The 20,497-nt window shown below is 38.3% G+C and overlaps 1 protein-coding gene across 1 annotated transcript in view; it reads left to right on the top strand.

Moving 5' to 3' along the window:
* Positions 1-20,497, top strand: part of atad2b (ATPase family AAA domain containing 2B) — a 222,741-nt gene that overhangs the window by 18,249 nt on the left and 183,995 nt on the right. Inside the window, exon 2 of the mRNA XM_039748204.1 lies at positions 19,392-19,555. Within this exon, the coding sequence (XP_039604138.1) occupies positions 19,392-19,555 (164 nt within the window). The remainder of the gene's footprint in view (positions 1-19,391; positions 19,556-20,497) is intronic.

Raw genomic sequence — 20,497 nt, 5'->3', positions numbered from 1 at the left:
TAGCAGTTGAAATTTTTATCTTTCACTTGTAGCTGATCTTCTAGATTTGGAAAAAAAAATGATTTCCAATTGTTGAGTTATCTTATTAAATCCATTCCCAGACTCCTAGGCTTCTACATCCTTTCTGGTGGCTCCAGAGAACTTTGTTGTTGAAGTGTGTGTTATCACCATTCCTTGATCAAAAAAGAGCAAACCAAACTAAATGTCTGAGTTTTAAATAAGACCGCTCCTCCATGATTCTTTCTAATGATGTTCTAATCATTTCCACCTGATCTGGTGAACCTGGTTTTAATTTCAGGAATTTAGGAGTAGTTATAAATTTACTCCTAGATTAAATTTTTTTTTATGTTTATTTAAATTATGCAATTAACTAAAATGTAAATATGATTGTTGTATCCCCTTTAGGGATTCTCCGATCAGATTTTTTTTTTATTAAGGCCGAAAATGATCACCAATTTCATGGTACTTGATTGGCCGATTCAGATTTTTTTCCCCTTTATTCCTTTAAAAAAATCATTGTGCACTAAGCTTCCTCATTACCAGATGCATAGACGTGTTGTAGTGTATATTAAATTGTTACCTTTTGGTATTTTTATAATTAAACTATATACCACAGGTACTGTTTATTTTTTATTAATCAAATCAAATTATGTAGGCTTATAGTCCAGTGACCATGAATCACTAAAATTAATAACATTTCCTTAAAATAAATACTTTAATAAAATATATACAAAAATATGATTCCATAATACATATGTCATCAAAGAAAATAAAATGCTTGTCACAATTACAAGCTCCCATATTGTTTATTTTTTTCTGTAATGTATCTATTTGAAACAAGGCTTATTTAAAAAAAAAAAAATAAAGTTTTTACCTTTTCACTAACAACAAAACAATTTATGCACATACGCACACACAATCAATTAATTGGTTTTGGCAATTAAACACTTGTAATGTAAATAAAATTAATTGCATTACTGCTTTTTACTATTGTTTACATTTGCTATATATAGGTGTATCAGCTAGACAGTCATAATTATTGAGGTTTAATTATAAATGTGGATTACCATTTTAATAATGTAGTACTTGTTTCTTACCAAGATGTATATTGTATGACACACAGCAACAAATAAACACAGTACAAATCTTTAAAAAAAGCTGCCCATGTATCAGATGTTCATAAGTTGCCTATCAAGAAGAGACAAGACTAACATGCTTAAAAGGTTTATAAGTAAAAGATACATTCTGCTGTTAAACTAACATGCTTATTGTTTACTATGGAGCAATTTCAAATTCTCCTCTTCTTTTTCCAATTAAAAAATATAACCTGCTGCAATTAAAAGAATCTTGCTGTGCAAAATGATTAAAGAACAAAATTAAAATGTCTGAATTAAAGTAGTTTTTCATAACGTTTGTCTAAAAGCACAGGACAACTTCACCGATTCCATTTTCTCTTGTGTATTGCTCCACTTTCTTTAACATAAAGGCTAAGGTCTCTAATAAAACAAGCCTTAGTTGCTCTTTGTTTACACTGCAGGAAGTTGTCTGCAAAAAAAATAAAAATGGGGGAGAGAGAGGGTGCCGGCTGAACTACCATAATACTTAGCGGAACAGAGAACTGCAGATAAACTACTGTAGAGCTTAGAAAAGCAGGGACTGAACAGATCAGATTTTGAAATTTTGATTGAAGCATCCCTAATCCCTTTATATCTTAGTGGTGAGCACACCTGCCTCATGGATCTAACATCCTGGCTATTAGTTGTATGATAACGATATAATCAATACTTTGTTCTTTTTTTTGTACTTGTTTCTGTCAAGGATGTGTGTTGATAAAACTGAGCACCAGCTTGTCCAGAAAAACATACTGGACATTCGGTTCCTTGATGAATAGGGGTATTGCATGATATTGAAGCTCACACCTGGTAATATTCACTAAATTCATACTGCTACTCTGCAGCTCCAGAAGAAATGTTTGGAATGACCTTAATATCCAGTTACTTCTCCCCAGTGGATATTCGGAATTTTTTTGCGCCAAAGTCATAATCTGTTGTTATGATGATCTGCTAATCTGAACTTCTCACTAGTGGACTGTATGTATGCACTCAGGCTTGTTGTTCTTTAACCCTGTTAGTGAAAATACTATGCAACTGACAGAGCTGTTTGTTTACAACAACTTTGGTGCATATCCTGATATTTATGAATGGTTCATATGGTATTTTCGGTCTGTCATGGCTCCATTACTTTAATAGCCTTTACCTTCTCAGAGGTTAGGCTGGTACCGTTATGTGTGACTCTGTCTGTTAAGAAGTATTTTGGGCCAAGAGACAATGCTTTTATTTTTTTCAAATACTCACCTGCCCCTCTTTCACTTTTTCATAATGTTCACATTGTTTTACTATATTCAAACGTTTTTGAACTGGTAGATGCATTTTTTTCCCTGTCCTCACTTATCACTAAAGTGGCACTTGGGATCCCCTTAACTACTGTGCTGATCAAGGTCTGTTAATATAATTAATTGTCAAGTAGTCTTAACTTGATGTCCATGGCACTGAAAACTTTGGCCAGCCTTCCTATGATTTTGCCAGTTCTATGAAGTGGGGAATGAAGACTTTTAAATTACAATCTTTAGTCTCAAGAAGTCTTGAAATGTTTCTGTGATAGTGTTAGCAATCGAGTTTTTCTGTCACAAATACAAAAACTCTCATCTGCTTGTGTTCAATTAGCTTTGAGTAGACTTTAGTTTTTCCTGTGATGTGCAGATTCTTTTTAAGTATGTATGCATATAAAGCAAAAGTGACCTGCTGTGATAGGCATGCCTGCCTTTCTGCAACTAGTGGACTGAATATGTTGAAATATGGCACAGTTATCTTTTAAGGAAAATTGTTGTAGCAGTACTATGTAAAATAACAACACAGAATGTAATGAACAAAAATTTGGTGCTGTTTAGTAAAAATAATAGTCATATGATTTGTGTATACATTTGTATATTACAAACCAATGACAGAACATACAGTAGCTGCTCAAGAAACAGAAGTCCAGGAGCAAAAGTATGATTATAGGCAGAATGTACCTAAATGCCTGGGGCTTAGTCGTAGTTGTGACAACCTGAACATGACCATGACTAGACAAGAGAACAGAAAATTGATTGCTGCCTTAAAAAAAAAAAATGTTCCAAGAATCTGTGATAAAATAATTATTAGTGATAAACCGATATTGAAATTCTGAGTGAAACCAATAACTGACATGTAACAGATTTTTTTTTTATTTACTTCACGTTTGAATGTTTTTGTAATGCTGAAAATGTGTTATGCATTATCAAAGTAACAACAGCAGCATGTTAAACGGACATGAACACTTTTTTATTAACTTGCTGACTTTTACACTCTTCTTTGCTATAGATCAAAGCAACCAGTACTTTCTGTGGTTGAAGCAAAATACAGTATGGCCCATCTCTATAACAAAAATACTCCAGGTCTTGTACAAATATTTGCTTAACATACACATTTTGGGTAACTTAAGCACATCAAGACACCATGCCATTAAATAACATGGTATATAAACAAAAAAAATGGGTGCATATTTTTTGTGCCATAGTCAGACATGTATTGCTTTAGGTAAAATTTTAAAATGAAAGGTACAGTGAGGTCAGTAACCATGGGCTTAAGTTAGCTTCTTTAAAAGCAAAAATGGTAGGTTTTTCTTAACACAGAATCATTTCTGGCTTTTCACCAGCAAGTCTGTTTCTGTTTTCATTTACTATATTTGACACAACTGAAAAAGGCATTCACTGTCTACACTGGTGCAAGGTGTTGGTAGATACTTCATCGCTGCCTTGGTCAAGGTGTGGAATGGGCTGCATTGCTTTTCCAATACTGAAGGGTACAGTTATTTCTGGAGATTGGGGTCTTGCTAAGATAGTTATTCACATGAATGGAAAAAAAATGTTTATAAACATTTACCAATGTAATAATACAAAAAATACATTATTAATAGGTTGACCATATTTGTGGTACAGAAAAACAGGACAACCCCTGTATCAACCACCGCCATTTATAAAAACTTGTGACTTTGAAAGCTTGATGTACAGTGATTTGGGTCATAAAATGGGCATTCTGTATCAAGTGTGACGCAGATATGGTTTTAAGACTTTGTAGCAAGTGTGCCTTGAAATATTGAGAGAATGCTGTACATTTAAGTGTGATTTAGTTTTAAAGTAATGCTTACATTAAAACTGAAGTAGATCTTGTCTTAAAATCATTTACAGTTTAGACACCGGCGAAACCTCTTCCACAAGGTACAAAACTTGAAGTTGCATTTTAGCATGCGAGCGAACCTCCATCCATCCATAAATCAACCCGGTGTATCCCAACACAGGGTCATGGGGGGTCTGCTGGAGCCAGTCTCAGCCAACACAGGGCACAAGGGAGGAACAGACCCCGGGCAGGGTGCCAGCCCACTGCAGGCGAGCAAACCTTTTCCTCCTTTTGTTAAGTGCCCAGTAAATTAAATTCCTCCACCGTTTTTCCACCGTGACTTGATTGCCCAAAATCAAAAAAACCCAAAAACTATGCCGATGCAACAACAGCTTTGTAGGCAATCTATACAATAAATTGTTTTAAACCTGATGAAAAAGGCGAGATAATGCTGCTAACATCTTCCTTCCGGAACCGCTGTTAAGTCCCAGCAGGATGCCTCGCAGTGTTGACTATGAGTTACTGGCAACTGCACAATGATACTGATTGGATATTTGGAAACTTCAGTGTATGATTTGTGGGTTAAAAAAAAAAAAAATCCATAACAAAGCTGGGGTACCAAGGTCTGTTTGTATGTCTCTCAGCCATGAAATGGTGAGCTGGGAGTGTTTAAAATGAGCAACACAGTCAAGAGTATGATTCTCTGGCTCAATAAGCCTTAATTTACAGCAAGCTGTAAAGTGTGAACAATGCAGCTCAAACTTTTAATACTCTTTCTACCATAGCTTTTGCCATATTGTGAGTGTTGTCACAAAGCACAATGTGCACATTACTTTTTGAAATGTTCCAGTTTGTTTAACACCGAATCGAAAGCTGGTGCAAAGAAAGTTGCAGAATGAGAACTGGAGAACTCATTAGAATACATCACAACTCTTATTGCCTCAAAAGGTTTGTCAATCCAGTGTGCTGTTAGATTCAACAAGCTCATGGGGCTGACCTCTGAGTGTCACATATCTGTAGTGAAGATAACGCTGTTGACATTGCTTAAGAAACAATCGCATCATATAATGCTGACAGTGAGACATCTGCAGAGTATCACTGGCTTAGAAAAATGTACTGAGGTTCTAAATGGTGCATTAGCTGATGAAATCCATTGTCCTCAACTAGGGGAAAAAAGGTTGGTAATTGAGTGTGATCATTTCCATTATTGTAAAAATTATGCCTTTAGCTCTGGTGCTGTATTGAGACCACCACTAGTGTGCCTGGTTGCATCTGATTTAACTTTAGTTTTGGTAAGATTAACTGCTACAAATTACGTGTATAATTCATTATGGTGGTTCTTTAGATGGGTAATTAAATTTGTGATATTGAATGATTTAATTCTGTAGCCTCCTCACATTATCTAATTTTTGCAGGAAGAGCAGATAGCAATTCTGTTGTGTTCCTTTTTCACAGAAACATTTGACCACACGGTTGACATGCTGCTTTATTAGCGATACCTACCCAATGAATTATCAATGCGTGCAGTGCTGATGTCCGCAAAACTAGGAAACCCCATGTTTTCTGTGTATGAGTGCAAGGGGGTGTGCTTGCATGCATGTTTCTCTGCAGCTTAGTGTCTGCCTCACCGAACAATGAAAAAATAAAAATAAATAAATAAAAATGTAGTGAACTGACAATGTTGGCAAGCCTGAATTATATTGGTTGGCTGTATTGGATAAAATTTGCACATCTGACCAATTCCGATATTGTCATTTTAATAAACATTGAACGATAACAATATGGTTCCTGATATATCATGCATCTCTAAATAATTACTTCTAGTCTCCTTTTGCTATCGCATGAATGATTCATAAATGCGGAAGGCATGTTTTCTTCAATTGTTGATGCTTTTTCATTCACCTGTGGAACCGTGGCTCCATCATTCTCAATGTAAGCTGCAAGAATCTTTTCAGCGATGTAATAAATTGTGTTTGGTATCTAGCTTATATTTTGCAGTTTTGCTGTCTGTCTTGGAGATAAACAAGGATTGAGCATTATTCATTTCACTGATAAGAGTCTAGGACAAAAGCTTAATTTTTTTCCATCTTTAATTTCAGCCATATACACATTGTTTTATATCCATGACTGTGTAATCTGGTAAAATGGCTTAATTTATTTGATAGCTGTCTTTTCTTCCACATCATTCACAGCCATTTTAGTACATCAAATAAGCCCTGAATGAATTAATGCTTGTCAGCATTATATTTAGGTATGTGATTGCTAGGAGCCCAATAATAAATATATCATCCCTGTACTTGAGGTTACAATAGGATGATAATACAGTGATACTCTGGTATACGTCTGCTTTGGAATAAGTCCAACTTGGTATACGTCCTGTTTGGACGTGAACAATTTTGCTTGGTATACAACCTTTGTTTGGAATACGACTCGCGTGCTACCCTTGTTTACCCCTCTCTCGAGACAAAGCCACGACTGCACACGAGCTTCAGTACGGCAGTTGCTAGCATTCAGTGAACAACCTGCGTGCTACCTGTTGTATATGATTGTTCAATGATTCTTTTGTCCATTGCTTTATGTTCGGGTGTTGATTGCTATGGTCTGCGTCTTTTGAGACGTAGGACTGCCAGAGGGAGGGGTGTGGTTTAGAAGGCATGCTGTATGGAGAGTTGGTTAAACATGATTCAAAATAAACGGCATTCGAAACGTTATTCTGAGTGTGTCGCTACTTCTATCTAGAGAACACTGCACTACCCTTGTTTAACTCTCTCGAGAAAAAGCCACGACTGCCCACGAGCGTCGTTACACCAGTTGCTAGCATTCAGTGAACAACCTGCGCTATAACTCTGTGAATTTTCATGTGATTTTGTGTTTTTTCGTGTAAATTTGAATTGATTGTTGAAAAGTATGAAGGTGGCATGCATATCCGGGACATGGCTGTTGCATACCGTATGCCGAGAACGACGGTATCTACAATTGTGAAAAACAAAGACGTTATTAAAAAGTAAATTGAGGTTAAATTTTCATTTATTTCATCTAATTACATTTGTATTTATGTATTTTAATATTAAGCAGTGTTTACATTATTTTATACAACCCCATCAATGTATAATATGCCAATAACAATAGGATTTTTTTTCCTTGGGAACGGATTAATCATTTTCCCTTTATTTCTTATGGGAAAAATTCATTTGATATACGTCCTGTCTGTTATATGTCAAAGGATCTGGAACGGATTAAGGACATACTGTATACCGAGGTACCACTGTATATGGCTTAATCCTGACTTCTTAGAGGTTGTCAGACTTACCAAAATATTCCAAAACTGAAAATATGGTTGCTATTTTTAACAGCCTGTATTTAGAGTAATTATGATGCTTAATAATGAAATTGTAACATAAACATGTTTAAAACTTTTATTACCCAAACAAAATACTTTTTAGTATCAGTCTAAAATGTTACTACTTAACATGTAAGGGGGAAAATAAAACTGACAAAATGTTAGCCCTTGACTGCAGGTATACCTAATGCTACAGTACAGCGATTATTCTAATGTTGTTCACAAATTCTTCAACAATTAATCAGTAAGTTTCCGCTTGCTTTCTCCTCAGTTCTCTCTTGCAGTTAAGATTGTAATTTTTAAAATAGCAGGATGATACAGAATATAGCCTTCATTTAATGAAAGTGCACTTAATACAGTTTCACACTACATTTTATAGTGTTGCTTTCGTGTAATCCTGTGCTTCAGAAAATGAAAGTAAACTTCTTTAAAAATCATAAACTAGTACATCTCACTTCAGTAAGCCATTCTTGAACCATCAAAATAATGGAAGTTCTGCTGTCCTAAAGGCATACATCCCCAAATCACAATGGTACAAGCAACAATATAGGGATTGCTGAAAGGTTTGTGATAAATAATTTCAATATTTTCAACACAGTGCAACAATGTTACATATTTTGATAGATTCATTATACATACACATTTCGTACAGCAAATGTCATGTGAATGAAAACAACTAACAATCTGCATATTTTAATTTAAGTCTTTCAACAAAGTGACACTGAATTATGTCAATTGAAATTTGTTAGTGGTAGGCTGCATGAGAAATGCAGTTCATTTTATTACTATGTACAATACAAAATACATTCCAACAGATGGTACATGACAAACATTAACACTGAGGTCTTCATTAATTGCTTAAATTTCAGCCCATCTTACACGGAAACAGAGATAGTAAACAGTAATAAACTTCCGCACAGCCAACATATTGTGGCAGCCTTGGGTTTTGTGGGATTTTTCAGCCCTTTTCATTTGTCTCCTAGCTGAGTTTTAATTGGACTGCTGTAATTACAAGACAGAAACATTACCATAGAGCTAAAGGAGACTTACCATTTTTATCATGTGCACAACCAGCTCATATACCCGATTATTACCCAATTTTTTAATTTACTTTACCTGCATAAAGGAGTGCCAGGAAATGCAGTATGTGCATGCAGCTTACTTTACACTGACTACTGATTGACAAGTTATACGCCTATGTGCTGATTATGCATAATGAGACAAAAATGGCCAGTTCTGTTAACCAAAGGCTAAGAATTGGTTTCCATTTGCCCTCTACCTGGTTGGCAATGTCAATCATTTGTATTACAAAAGAGCTCACAGCATACATTTAATGGCCATTCAGACGTTTATATTTCAGACTGTGGGTTAAATATTGCAGCCTTTTCAGCTTCCACAGATATGTTCAAAAATGTATGGTTGATATCCTGTTGTTGCATTCAGTTTAAGTGGCTGCAATAGAGGAAAGTATATTCTTCACCTAAGTGTTCCTTAATGTCATTGTTCTTTCTTTCTTCTCCCCCCACATGTGATTTCAGCACAGTTCTTTTTTTGAAGGTGGTCTTGGTTTCATACTTTGTGTTTAAACATGCATATCTGATATTCAGTTGTCACTTTCAGTATAGATGGATACATTTAGCCTACAGAGAATTTCTGATGTGAATAGTTGATTGTTTTGGTTAATATTAGTGCAGAACTCAGTAACAGTGATATGATTGTTTTTTTGCCCTACTTAGCAGTATACTTCTAGGAACGTCTTTGCAGTGTGGTTGGATGAAGAAACAGAGTTTTGAAAGTGTAGACTGTAGTCATGCTCTGATTCTTTAGTGCTTCTTATGTAGCCCCTCCCTCCCTGATTGGGTCCTGCTCATTACAATATCTCATTCCCTGGTTGATCACAATTGATTGACGAAAACCATATTCTAACATAGCAGGCAGCATATAGCCTGTATGCATCTAAATTACATTTTGTACAGTTTAAATGCTGTATATACAGTGCATCCGGAAAGTATTCACAGCGCATCACTTTTTCCACATTTTGTTATGTTACAGCCTTATTCCAAAATAGATTAAATTCATTTTTTTTCCTCAGAATTCTACACACAACACCCCATAATGACAATGTGAAAAAAGTTTACTTGAGGTTTTTTCAAATTTCTTAAAAATAAAAAAACAGAAATCACATGTACATAAGTATTCACAGCCTTTGCTCAATACTTTGTTGATGCACCTTTGGCAGCAATTACAGCCTCAAGTCTTTTTGAATATGATGCCACAAGATTGGCACACCTATCCTTGGCCAGATTCGCCCATTCCTCTTTGTATCACCTCTCAAGCTCCATCAGGTTGGATGGGAAGCGTTGGTGCACAGCCATTTTAAGATCTCTCCAGAGATGTTCAATCAGATTCAAGTCTGGGCTCTGGCTGGGCCACTCAAGGACATTCACAGAGTTGTCCTGAAGCTACTCCTTTGATATCTTGGTGCTTAGGGTCATTGTCCTGCTGAAAGATGAACCGTTGCCCTAGTCTGAGGTCAAGGGCGCTCTGGAGCAGGTTTTCATCCAGGATGTCTCTGTACATTGCTTCAGTCATCCTTCCCTTTATTCTGACTAGTCTCCAAGTTCCTTCCGCTGGAAAACATCCCCACAGCATGATGCTGCCACCACCATGCTTCCCAAGAGCGCTCTGGAGCAGGTTTTCATCCAGGATGTCTCTGTACATTGCTTCAGTCATCTTTCCCTTTATCCTGACTAGTCTCCCAGTTCCTTCCGCTGGAAAACATCCTCACAGCATGATGCTGCCACCACCATGCTTCACTGTAGGAATGGTATTGGCCTGGTGATGAGCGGTGCCTGGTTTCCTCCAAACATGATGCCTGGCATTCACACCAAAAAGTTCAATCTGTCTCATCAGACCAGAGAATTTTGTTTCTCGTGGTCTGAGAGTCCTTCAGGTGCCTTTTGGCAAACTCCAGGCAGGCTGCCACGTGCCATTTACTAAGGAGTGGCTTCCGTCTGGCCACTCTACCATACCGGCCTGATTGGTGGATTGCTGCAGAGATGGTTGTCCTTCTGGAAGGTTCTCCTCTCTCCACAGAGGACCTCTGGAGCTCTGACAGAGTGACCTTCTGGTTCTTGGTCACCTCCCTGACTAAGGCCCTTCTCCCCCAATTGCTCAGTTTAGATGGCTGGCCAGCTCTAGGAAGAGTCCTTGTGCTTTCGAACCTCTTCCACTTACGGATGATGGATTCCACTGTGCTCATTAGGACCTTCAAAGCAGCAGAAATGTTTCTGTAACCTTCCCCAGATTTGTGCCTTGAGACAATCCTGTCTAGGAGGTGTACAGACATTTCCTTTGACTTCATGCTTGGTTTGTGCTCTGACATGAACTGTCAACTGTGGGACCTTCTATAGACAGGTGTGTGCCTTTCCAAATCATGTCCAATCAACTGAATTTACCACAGGTGGACTCCAATTAAGCTGCAGAAACCTCTCAAGGATGATCAGGGGAAACAGGATGCACCTGAGCTCAATTTGGAGCTTCATGGCAAAGGCTGTGAATACTTAGGTACATGTGCTTTCTCAATTTTTTTATTTTTAATAAATTTGCAAAAATCTCAAGTAAACTTTTTTCACATTGTCATTATGGGGTGTTGTGTGTAGAATTCTGAGGAAAAAAATGAATTTAATCCATTTTGGAATAAGGCTGTAACATAAAAAAATGTGGAAAAAGTGATGCGCTGTGAATACTTTCCAGATGTACTGTATGTGCAAAAGGCGAATTTACCAGTCACTGCATTTTTGCAGTAAATCCTGTAAATGTTGGGAGTCACTGTTCAGCTAATACGTACATGCCCAGTTTAGGTGAACAGCTATGTCATAAGTATTTATTTTTTTAGTCTGGGCAAAAATACTTTCATTAACAATGTGAAAGTGATAGTTTGGACAGAGAGAGTTTTTGTTTAAAAGAGCCTATTTTCAATTTAAAATACAGTAGTATGGACATGAGCTTTTACCTGCAGTAATCTGGTATATTTTATATACTTTTGTATTTCTAAACCAGTTACTTAATGTCTCTTTTCTTAATTGCATGTTTGCCAGTTTTTTGATTGATTGATGCATCATTTTAAATTTTTTTATTTTCTTCAAAACACCTTCAAGCTGGACACAATTCGCATTCATTTCAGACTCCAATTTATTGCCACTTCTTGTTCATTTGAAACACCAGCTTGTTCTTTTACTCTAGTGCATACTATGTACGCTAAATGAAATTGCTCAGGTGCTTCATGTCCTCTCTCTGCTAGATTAATCCCTCTTTAAAAACAGAATTAGTTTTACCTTTTGTATGATGTCCTGGTAGTGTATTGTACTCTGTTGTGATTTCTGTATGGCCAGCACCTGTTACTTGCCACAGGTGAGTGTAAATACAAATTGAAGAAGCATCACATGATTGAAATCCAATTATTTCTTACAATTTTGAAAATGTTCCAATAATGCTGTTCTGAAGTTTTGTGTGGAATAGTATCAGCTTTTACTTTTTTGTCGTCTATTTTGTGTTGTTCCAATGCAAACAAAAGGAAAAACATGTGAATACCAAATCATTATTGCGCATTTTCTCAAAAAAAGTGCATGGTGCCAATATTTTTACACACACATACACATATATGTATACACACGTGGACAAAATTGTAGGTACCCTTCAGTCAATGAAAGAAAAACTCAAAATGGTCACAGAAATAACTTTAATCTGACACAAGTAATAATAAATAATAATTCTATGAAATTTAACCAATGAAAGTCAGACATTGATTTTCAACCATGCTTCAACAGAATTATTTAAAAAAATAAACTCATGAAACAGGCCTGGACAAAAATGATGGTACCCCTAGAAAAGACTGAAAATAATGTGACCAAAGGGACATGTTAATCCAAGGTGTGTCCACTAATTAGCATCACAGGTGTCTACAATCTTGTAATCAGTCAGTGGACCTATATATAGGGCTCCAGGTAGTCACTGTGTTGTTTGGTGACATGGTGTGTACCACACTCAACATGGACCAGAGGAAGCGAAGGAAAGAGTTGTCTCAGGAGATTAGAAAGAAAATTATAGACAAGCATGTCAAAGGTAAAGGCTATAAGACCATCTCAAAGCAGCTTGATGTTCCTGTGACTACAGTTGCACATATTATTCAGAAATTTAAGATCCATGGGACTGTAGCCAACCTCCCTGGACGTGGCCGCAGGAGGAAAATTGATGACAAATCAAAGAGACGGATAATACGAATGGTAACAAAAGAGCCCAGAAAAACTGCTAAAGAGATCCAAGGTGAACTTCAAGCTCAAGGAACATCAGTGTCAGATCGCACCATCCGTCGTTGTTTCAGCCAAAGTGGACTTCATGGGAGACAACCAAGGAGGACACCATTGTTGAAAACAAATCATAAAAAAGCCAGACTGGAATTTGCCAAACTACATGTGGACAAGCCACAAAGATTCTGGGAGAATGTCCTATGGACAGATGAGACAAAATTGAACTTTTTGCCAAGGCACATCAGCTCTATGTTCACAGACGGAAAAATGAAGCATATCAAGAAAAGAACACTGTCCCTTCTGTGAAACATGGAGGAGGCTCTGTTATGTTCTGGGGCTGCTTTGCTGCATCTGGCACAGGGTGTCTTGAATCTGTGCAGGGTACAATGAAATCTCAAGACTATCAAGGGATTCTAGAGAGAAATGTGCTGGCCAGTGTCAGAAAGCTTGGTCTCAGTCGCAGGTCATGGGTCTTGCAACAGGACAATGACCCAAAACACACAGCTAAAAACACCCAAGAATGGCTAAGAGGAAAACATTGGACTATTGTAAAGTGGCCTTCTATGAGCCCTGACCTCAATCCTATTGAGCATCTTTGGAAAGAGCTGAAACATGCCGTCTGGAAAAGGCACCCTTCAAACCTGAGACAACTGGAGCAGTTTGCTCATGAGGAGTGGGCCAAAATACCTGCTGAGAAGTGCAGAAGTCTCATTGACAGTTACAGGAATCGTTTGATTGCAGTGATTGCCTCAAAAGGTTGTGCAACAAAATATTAAGTTAGGGGTACCATCATTTTTGTCCAGGCCTGTTTCATGAGTTTATTTTTTAAATAATTCTGTTGAAGCATGGTTGAAAATCAATGTCTGACTTTCATTGGTTAAATTTCATAGAATTTTTATTTATTATTACTTTTGTCAGATTAAAGTTATTTCTGTGACCATTTTGAGTTTTTCTTTCATTGACTGAAGGGTACCAACAATTTTGTCCATATAGTGACTGCAGTAGCTTAGTCAGAAGGTGGGATTCCTACAGTTTTTTTTTATATATAAACACCCCGTCTTGGCCTTCTGTGTATTAGAAGGACTGCTCAGTCTGTGAACAGTTAGGAGTGCAAGAAGCAACCTCCCAGGAAATGTTCCTGCCTGTTTGGTGAGACCAAGTAAAACTTTTGACTTCAAGGCCTATCGTCTCACCCTCGAGGGACCTTCTTGGGACAGGTTGGGTACTCCAGATGTTTTAGTTTCCTTTATGGGGCTGTAACAAAGCCCCAGGTGTATTTTGCTGTACTGATTTCTTGCTTTCCTACTACCTTCAGGCATAGGGTATTTTCTGTATTGTATTTATATTAAATACTAGCCAACCTGTGGCGTACCATACGGCACATAATCAGGCCGGTTTTTTAATGATTTTTAAGCACAGGGAGAAAATTAACATTTGAAAAATCGGTAATGTAAGTGCAAGTGTTGTTTCCATGAAATACATTTGCTGCGGTAGCCATGGAGGGCAAAAGAATAGTGAACATGGCTCACAGCTGGATTTGGACTGCAGCACAGACCAAAGTGAGTGAGAATGTGTTTGATGAGCTGTTTGAGTTGGCGGGTAGTGGTCTGAGGTGTGTTCCTGAGCACGTGGGAGGAGGGGTAGAGTTTCTGTGCGGGGCTTCGTTGTTCCTTTCGCATGGTTTTTCATGGTGGACGCGGTCGGGTGTCGAAACTGAAAAGAATAATGAAAAGTCAACGTGGCTCAGACGTGCATGTGGACTTCTAGCACAGACGAAAGGGACTAACCGAGTGGTCGGTGAGTTTTTGCGTCCGGGCACATGGGCAGGCAGTGTGAATGCCTAGAGAGTGAGGGTAGACGTGGGCCGGTAAAAAAGGAGTGTTGGTGGGCAGGGAAACGTCTTGTGTGTTCCTGCAGGAGCATCTAAGAAGACACATGTTTGTTGCGGATGCGAATTGCTGTATGTAGCGTGTAAAACAGTTTGTTATGGTGCACGCGGTCGTGCGTCGTAACCGAAAACTTGGTTTTTAAAGACTGCTTACTTCATTGTGTTTTAACCTCAGTTGTAAAGGATTGTTTTAAGGTTCCCATGGGATACCCCTCGCAAACCGTTTTACACGCTGCATATGGCGATTCACCTCCGAGAAACATGCCTCTATGAACAGTCAACGTGGCTCGGAGGTGCATGTGACCTCGACAGATGAATATAAATGACGCGCGTTTTTCTGTGTCAGCGTCTGATTTGGTGGGCGTGGCTCTGTGAGTTGTCGTCGTATACAATGGTCTTGGAGTTGGTGGCCGTGGCTCCTTCCTGCGTGCGCCATAGGTGTCTTACTTGTCGACGGCTTAGTGAATCCACGCCCCTTCCGGCGTGCTTTCCATGGGTGTCTTGCCTTAGTGAATTATATATATACTAGCCAACCCGCGGTGTACCATACGCCACATAATCAGGCCGATTTTTTTAATGATTATTAAGCACAGGGAGAAAATTAACATTTGAAAAATCTGTAATGTAATAAATCAGCAAGAAAAGCAACATTGTAACAATGCATGGAACGAACCAACACACAATCGTCCGTGACTGAAAGCTGGCGGACCACCATCGTGCCTTGTCCTGTGTGACGATGTGGGTTCTGGCTCCACAGTCCCTTTGATGTTTGGAAGCACTTGAACCCAACACCGTCGATAATGAAACCGAGTGAGCTAGTCAATGGAGGCAAATAAACAATTGAGCAAGGGGTGGTGCAAAAAGTGCAATAGTGCTTTTATTTAAAATCCAACAAAACAGGTGTTCAAATAAATAGTGCAGTTCTCAAAGTTCTTTAAATAAATAATCCATTAAAAGAACATGGAGGTAAAACCAATAAATAGAAAAAACACAATCCTTAAAAACCAGAGGTTAAAATCTTCTCATGGAAGCAGTCTTTAAAACAACAACAAATCCGGTGCATCGTTTCTGTTAGCGTCTCACCTGCTTATCCCGTTTGGGCTTAGCAGCAGGCAAGACGCTCTCTGCAGCTGCCCTCCTCTACACACTCGAGACTGGAGACCTCCCGATCCCTGGCTCCGGTATGGCACTCATCCCAGTCCCCGAGACTTGATTACCCCAATGGCCAGGACGCACACATTGGGGACTCCACCACCAAGTCTCCCAACTTCCGCTGCCTTTCGCGGCTCGTCGCCTTCCGCTGGTCACTCCCGCTACATGGTCGCTCAGCGGGAGCAACATCCACTCAAACACCCGGGTGACGGCCTTACACCCAGCTTCCTCACAGCTGCCCTTGAGCGCTCGATCGCGCACTCACCACACGCACGAACCGCCTGCTTCCTTGCTCCCTGTAACCTCCGTCCTCTTTTCCTTATCTCTCTTTTCTCCTCTTTCCATTTTGATCTCGATCTTTTTTTTCCATTTTTCCACCCTCACAACCGACTCGCGCTTCTTTTTAAATGACAAGGGCCACAGCAGCTGCAGCATTAGCCATGGGACAATCACGAATGTGGGCAGTTCCTCACCTGTGCACTCGGTGAGAAACGCCCACACCCTATGGATCGCCCACGGCTCGCTATGGCCAACGTCCCTTGCTAAGCCGCGAGCGTCGATTATTTATTTAAAAATGGCCTTTACTCAGTGAGCTGTGGACCACATCCTGCCAGACGGAGGGATACGAGTACACTGCGCTCAGGCGCGTGTGGAATGGCAGGAGAGGAGAAGGACATCCACTCGGCTCCCTCCGTTATGCTAGTCTGCTGATTTCTCGTTCAGTATGCACTGCCCGCTCATGTGCCCACCTCCAACTCGTCACTGTAGTCATTGTCGTCTTTTCACAGTCCAGATGCACATTTGATTCTTGTAGACGTTTCATTGCTCTGTGCGGTTTTGGCTGCTTTTCTATATATAATCCACCAAGACACCCGACCACGGTAGTAGCGAGGTGGGAGTGGGGTGTGCACAAAGGGTAGGGACGCAACCAGTGGGAGTGTATGTGTCGCACTTAATGGGAATTCCACGGTTTGCAGCCCGAATGGGGTTCAAGGCTTATCCACGCCTCTCTGTGCCGGGTAGACACACGCTCAATCTCATGCATAATTATTAATTGAACGCTAAACACTTCTGGAAAGACACGGTTGTCTAAAACGGGTTGGTGTGAGAATACAACAGTAAGTGAATGAAAAGATGGAACTCTGGACAGAGCAAAATACAACACAATATTGAAGCCGCGGCATAACAAACGCCGCATAATTATTTATTGATGGTTGAACACTTCTGGAAAGACACAGTTGTCTAAAAAGGGAGGGTTTGAGGATACAACAGAAAGTGAATGAAAAGATGGAACTCTGGAGAGAGGAACATATAATTGTCCGTGAGTGAAGAAGACGCATGTTTGTCGCAGATGCAAATTGCTTTATGTAGCATGTAAAACAGTTTGCTATGGTGCATGCGGTCGTGCGTCATAACCGAAAACTCGGTTTTTAAAGACTGCTTACTTCATTGTGTTTTAACCTCAGTTGGAAAGGATTGTTTTAAGGATCCATTGGACACCCCTTGCAAACCGTTTTACACGCTGCATATGGCGATTCACCTCCGCGAGAAACATGCCTCTATGAACAGTCAACGTAGCTCGGAGGTGCCAGGAGTTGGTGGGCGTGGCTCCTTCCTGCGTGCGCCATAGGTGCCTTGCTTGTCGGCGGCTCAGTGAATCGCTTTCCATGGTTGTCTTGCCTTAGTGAATTGTATAGATATATAGATATATAGATATATCGATAGATATATATATAGATATAGATATAGACATTTGTTAAAATTCTTACCTACTCCCTTACAGTTTTTGTTGAAGTAAATTCTGAAATAAAGACTTACTAAGGTTTTTTTTCCCCCTGCATACATGTGCACACCTTTTACTAATTTTGGAAGCACCTTTTACTGTAGTAATAGTTTTGAATATGGCTTTATCAGCTTTCGACACCTGAATTTTTACATTTCATCTTCGACATTGCACAAGTGCTCATGTTTAGTCAGATTATGAAGTGACAACCTTTGCACTTCCAGTTAGGGCAAGTCTACATGATATGGATTCTGTAAAGGGTAGGCACCAATACTGGTTTATCCATTATACCAGCTGAAATTTGACTTCAGGTATGCACTTTTAAAAACGTTTAAATGCTATGCTAAAATTTGTGGAAAACTTGTGGACACATTTAAACTTAAACACAAAATGTACACGCAGAGGGACATGGGAAGTGTAATTTTTGTGTTGATACATGAGTGCCTTAAAGGAAATTTGTCTTTGAGTGTTAAATTGTACAGAAAGGGATTTTTGGCTATATTGTCTATTACTAAGGTTTGTACTGTATATTGAAATGTAATAGTTAAAAAACTAACTTGCTCTCTTAATTCAGTGGTTTGCAATCATGTGACTATAAAAGCTGTTACTTGAATCATTGGTGTGTTTCTGATCTTTGTTATGTTAACTTTTTCACCAAAAATATTTATATTTAGATGTATTCATTTTCTCCCCTCATCTAACAAGGACCACTTTCCCAGCTGCAACCACCGTCATGTGATGCCTCTACTATAATGCTTCACAGTAGGTCCTGTGTTATTGTGATAAGTGATGCTGGGTTTGTACCAAATGAATCCTGAGACAAAACATTTTTCTTGTCCTGTTACCCTGCATCTTAGGCTTATGGCGTATACAACTGGTAGCAATATGTAAGGAGTGTCTAATCACTACCATACATTCCTACAGATCCTTTAAGATTGACAACCAAGTGCTTGCTGATGAACTTTCTATTTGCTCAGTCATTAACTTTTGACTTCCATCTTAATCTTCCAATCCAATCTTTTCCATCCTGGTATTTTTCATCTCTATCTCTGATTTGAACCTTCAGGTATAAGATGTGGATCTTTTGTTAGTTCATTTTGAACGATGGTTATATGTCTGTGCAACCAAAAGAAACTTGTGGAAATCTTATAGAAATGGCAGATTTATTTTGGGCTAATCAGAGTCATTTGAGTTTATTACAGGGGAAGGCTTGTTAACTTTGTTCGTACTTATTTTATGTTATGTATATTTTTTCTGTTTACACTTTGCTTGGTATTTTTGTGTTCAGCATTGTGTTTTAATTGCATTTATAGTCTTTTTGTTTTATACTGTGTTTTGTAGTTTTGTGGTGAACTATTAACAATAATATTGCTTAAATACATAGTAGGCACTCAAATTCTTAAAATTAGGTTGTTGTGCAATCATTAGAATTTTTGTGTTTATTGCTTTTTTTCATGGCTGACAACAATGATCGTAATGATTTTTATGCAATAAGATGTTATTCCTGAGTATGTGCTCTTGCATCAGGAATAATGCTATGAAATTGTGCAAGGGCTTTCAGAGAAAGCGCAGACCCTTCTTGCTTTTTTTTCCTTGTTAATGTTTATTAGTGTGTTATGTACTCCACTAATGTCATATTCCTTTAAAAGAGGCTTTGACAAAAGTTTAAGTGAGGTACATTGTGATAATGACTTTGAAAGTACAAAACGTTTCTCTATTTCAACAGAAAGATCCTGGCAGCGATGTTAGTTCCAGTGGTGCCTGCTTGTCTCCCCCTGCTAAACGGACCCGTAGACTCAAAAGCCCGGTATGCAGCGACAGTTCCCCCAGTCCTCTTGCAAGTGTACAGAGGGAGGAGTGGCGGACACATACCAGACAATCCAGATCCAGGTAATTTATAGAGATGATGCATCCAAGTAGAGATGATTGTTTTTGTCAGCATAATCTGTTGAAAGACTTTCATCTTAATTTATCAGTATCTCTTAGATTATAGCAGTTCAAAATTTGTATTTTCTGTTTTATTTAATAGTAAATTGTGTCTTTACCCAACTGCATGTACATTGTTGAGCATCTTGCGCCTTCATTTATTTCTCTTTGTCTGTTCATCTTCTTTTTCTTTTTTTAATCGTCCATGGATGTTAGTTATCAAGATCATTCCTATTTGGTTCATTCTTTCAAAAATAGGACTTTTTTCTATGGTTTTTTTCTGTTAAAAATAATGAGCATAGCTCAGATATTTTTGTTGAGGACATGGCTTGCTTATCACTCATCCAATATTTGTGAGTAAGGGTCTGAATATTTTAGTGCACTTCTGTTTTCTCTTTCAGTCTGTGGATGTTACTTTCATGTAATAAATTGATTTTGGTTAGTTCCAAATAGATGTCTAACACTTCCAGGGAGTATGCCTGCACCACACCTACAGCTTTAAATGTACCAATATCAGATTAGTAACAAATTAATTCCTTGGGCATTTTTTACGTTATTGTTGCTCCTAATACCAGAGGCAACTTTTTTTTTTTTTTTTTTTCTTGAACTTTTCAGTGTATTCAAGAAACGCTTTTTAATTTTCTGTTTTTATTATTTAAGGGTTGGACGAGAACTATATACAGTATTTACAAAACAAATTAGATTTTTTTTTTAAATCTGAGGTTTAATGTTTCATATTCCATATATCACTGATCCAGATTCTAATGTTGTGATTTGCAGAACTAATTATGGAATGCTGATATGTAAAAGATTGATTTTTAAAAGATTAATGCTAGCTTGCTCATGTGATAATTTGCAGTACTAGTAATAATAACCTCAAAGTACAGTTTACACTATACTAAGACA

This window comes from Polypterus senegalus, chromosome 3 (assembly GCF_016835505.1).
Source record: "Polypterus senegalus isolate Bchr_013 chromosome 3, ASM1683550v1, whole genome shotgun sequence".
Taxonomy (NCBI): Eukaryota; Metazoa; Chordata; class Cladistia; order Polypteriformes; family Polypteridae; genus Polypterus; species Polypterus senegalus.
This window is presented reverse-complemented; position numbering and strand designations above follow the sequence as displayed.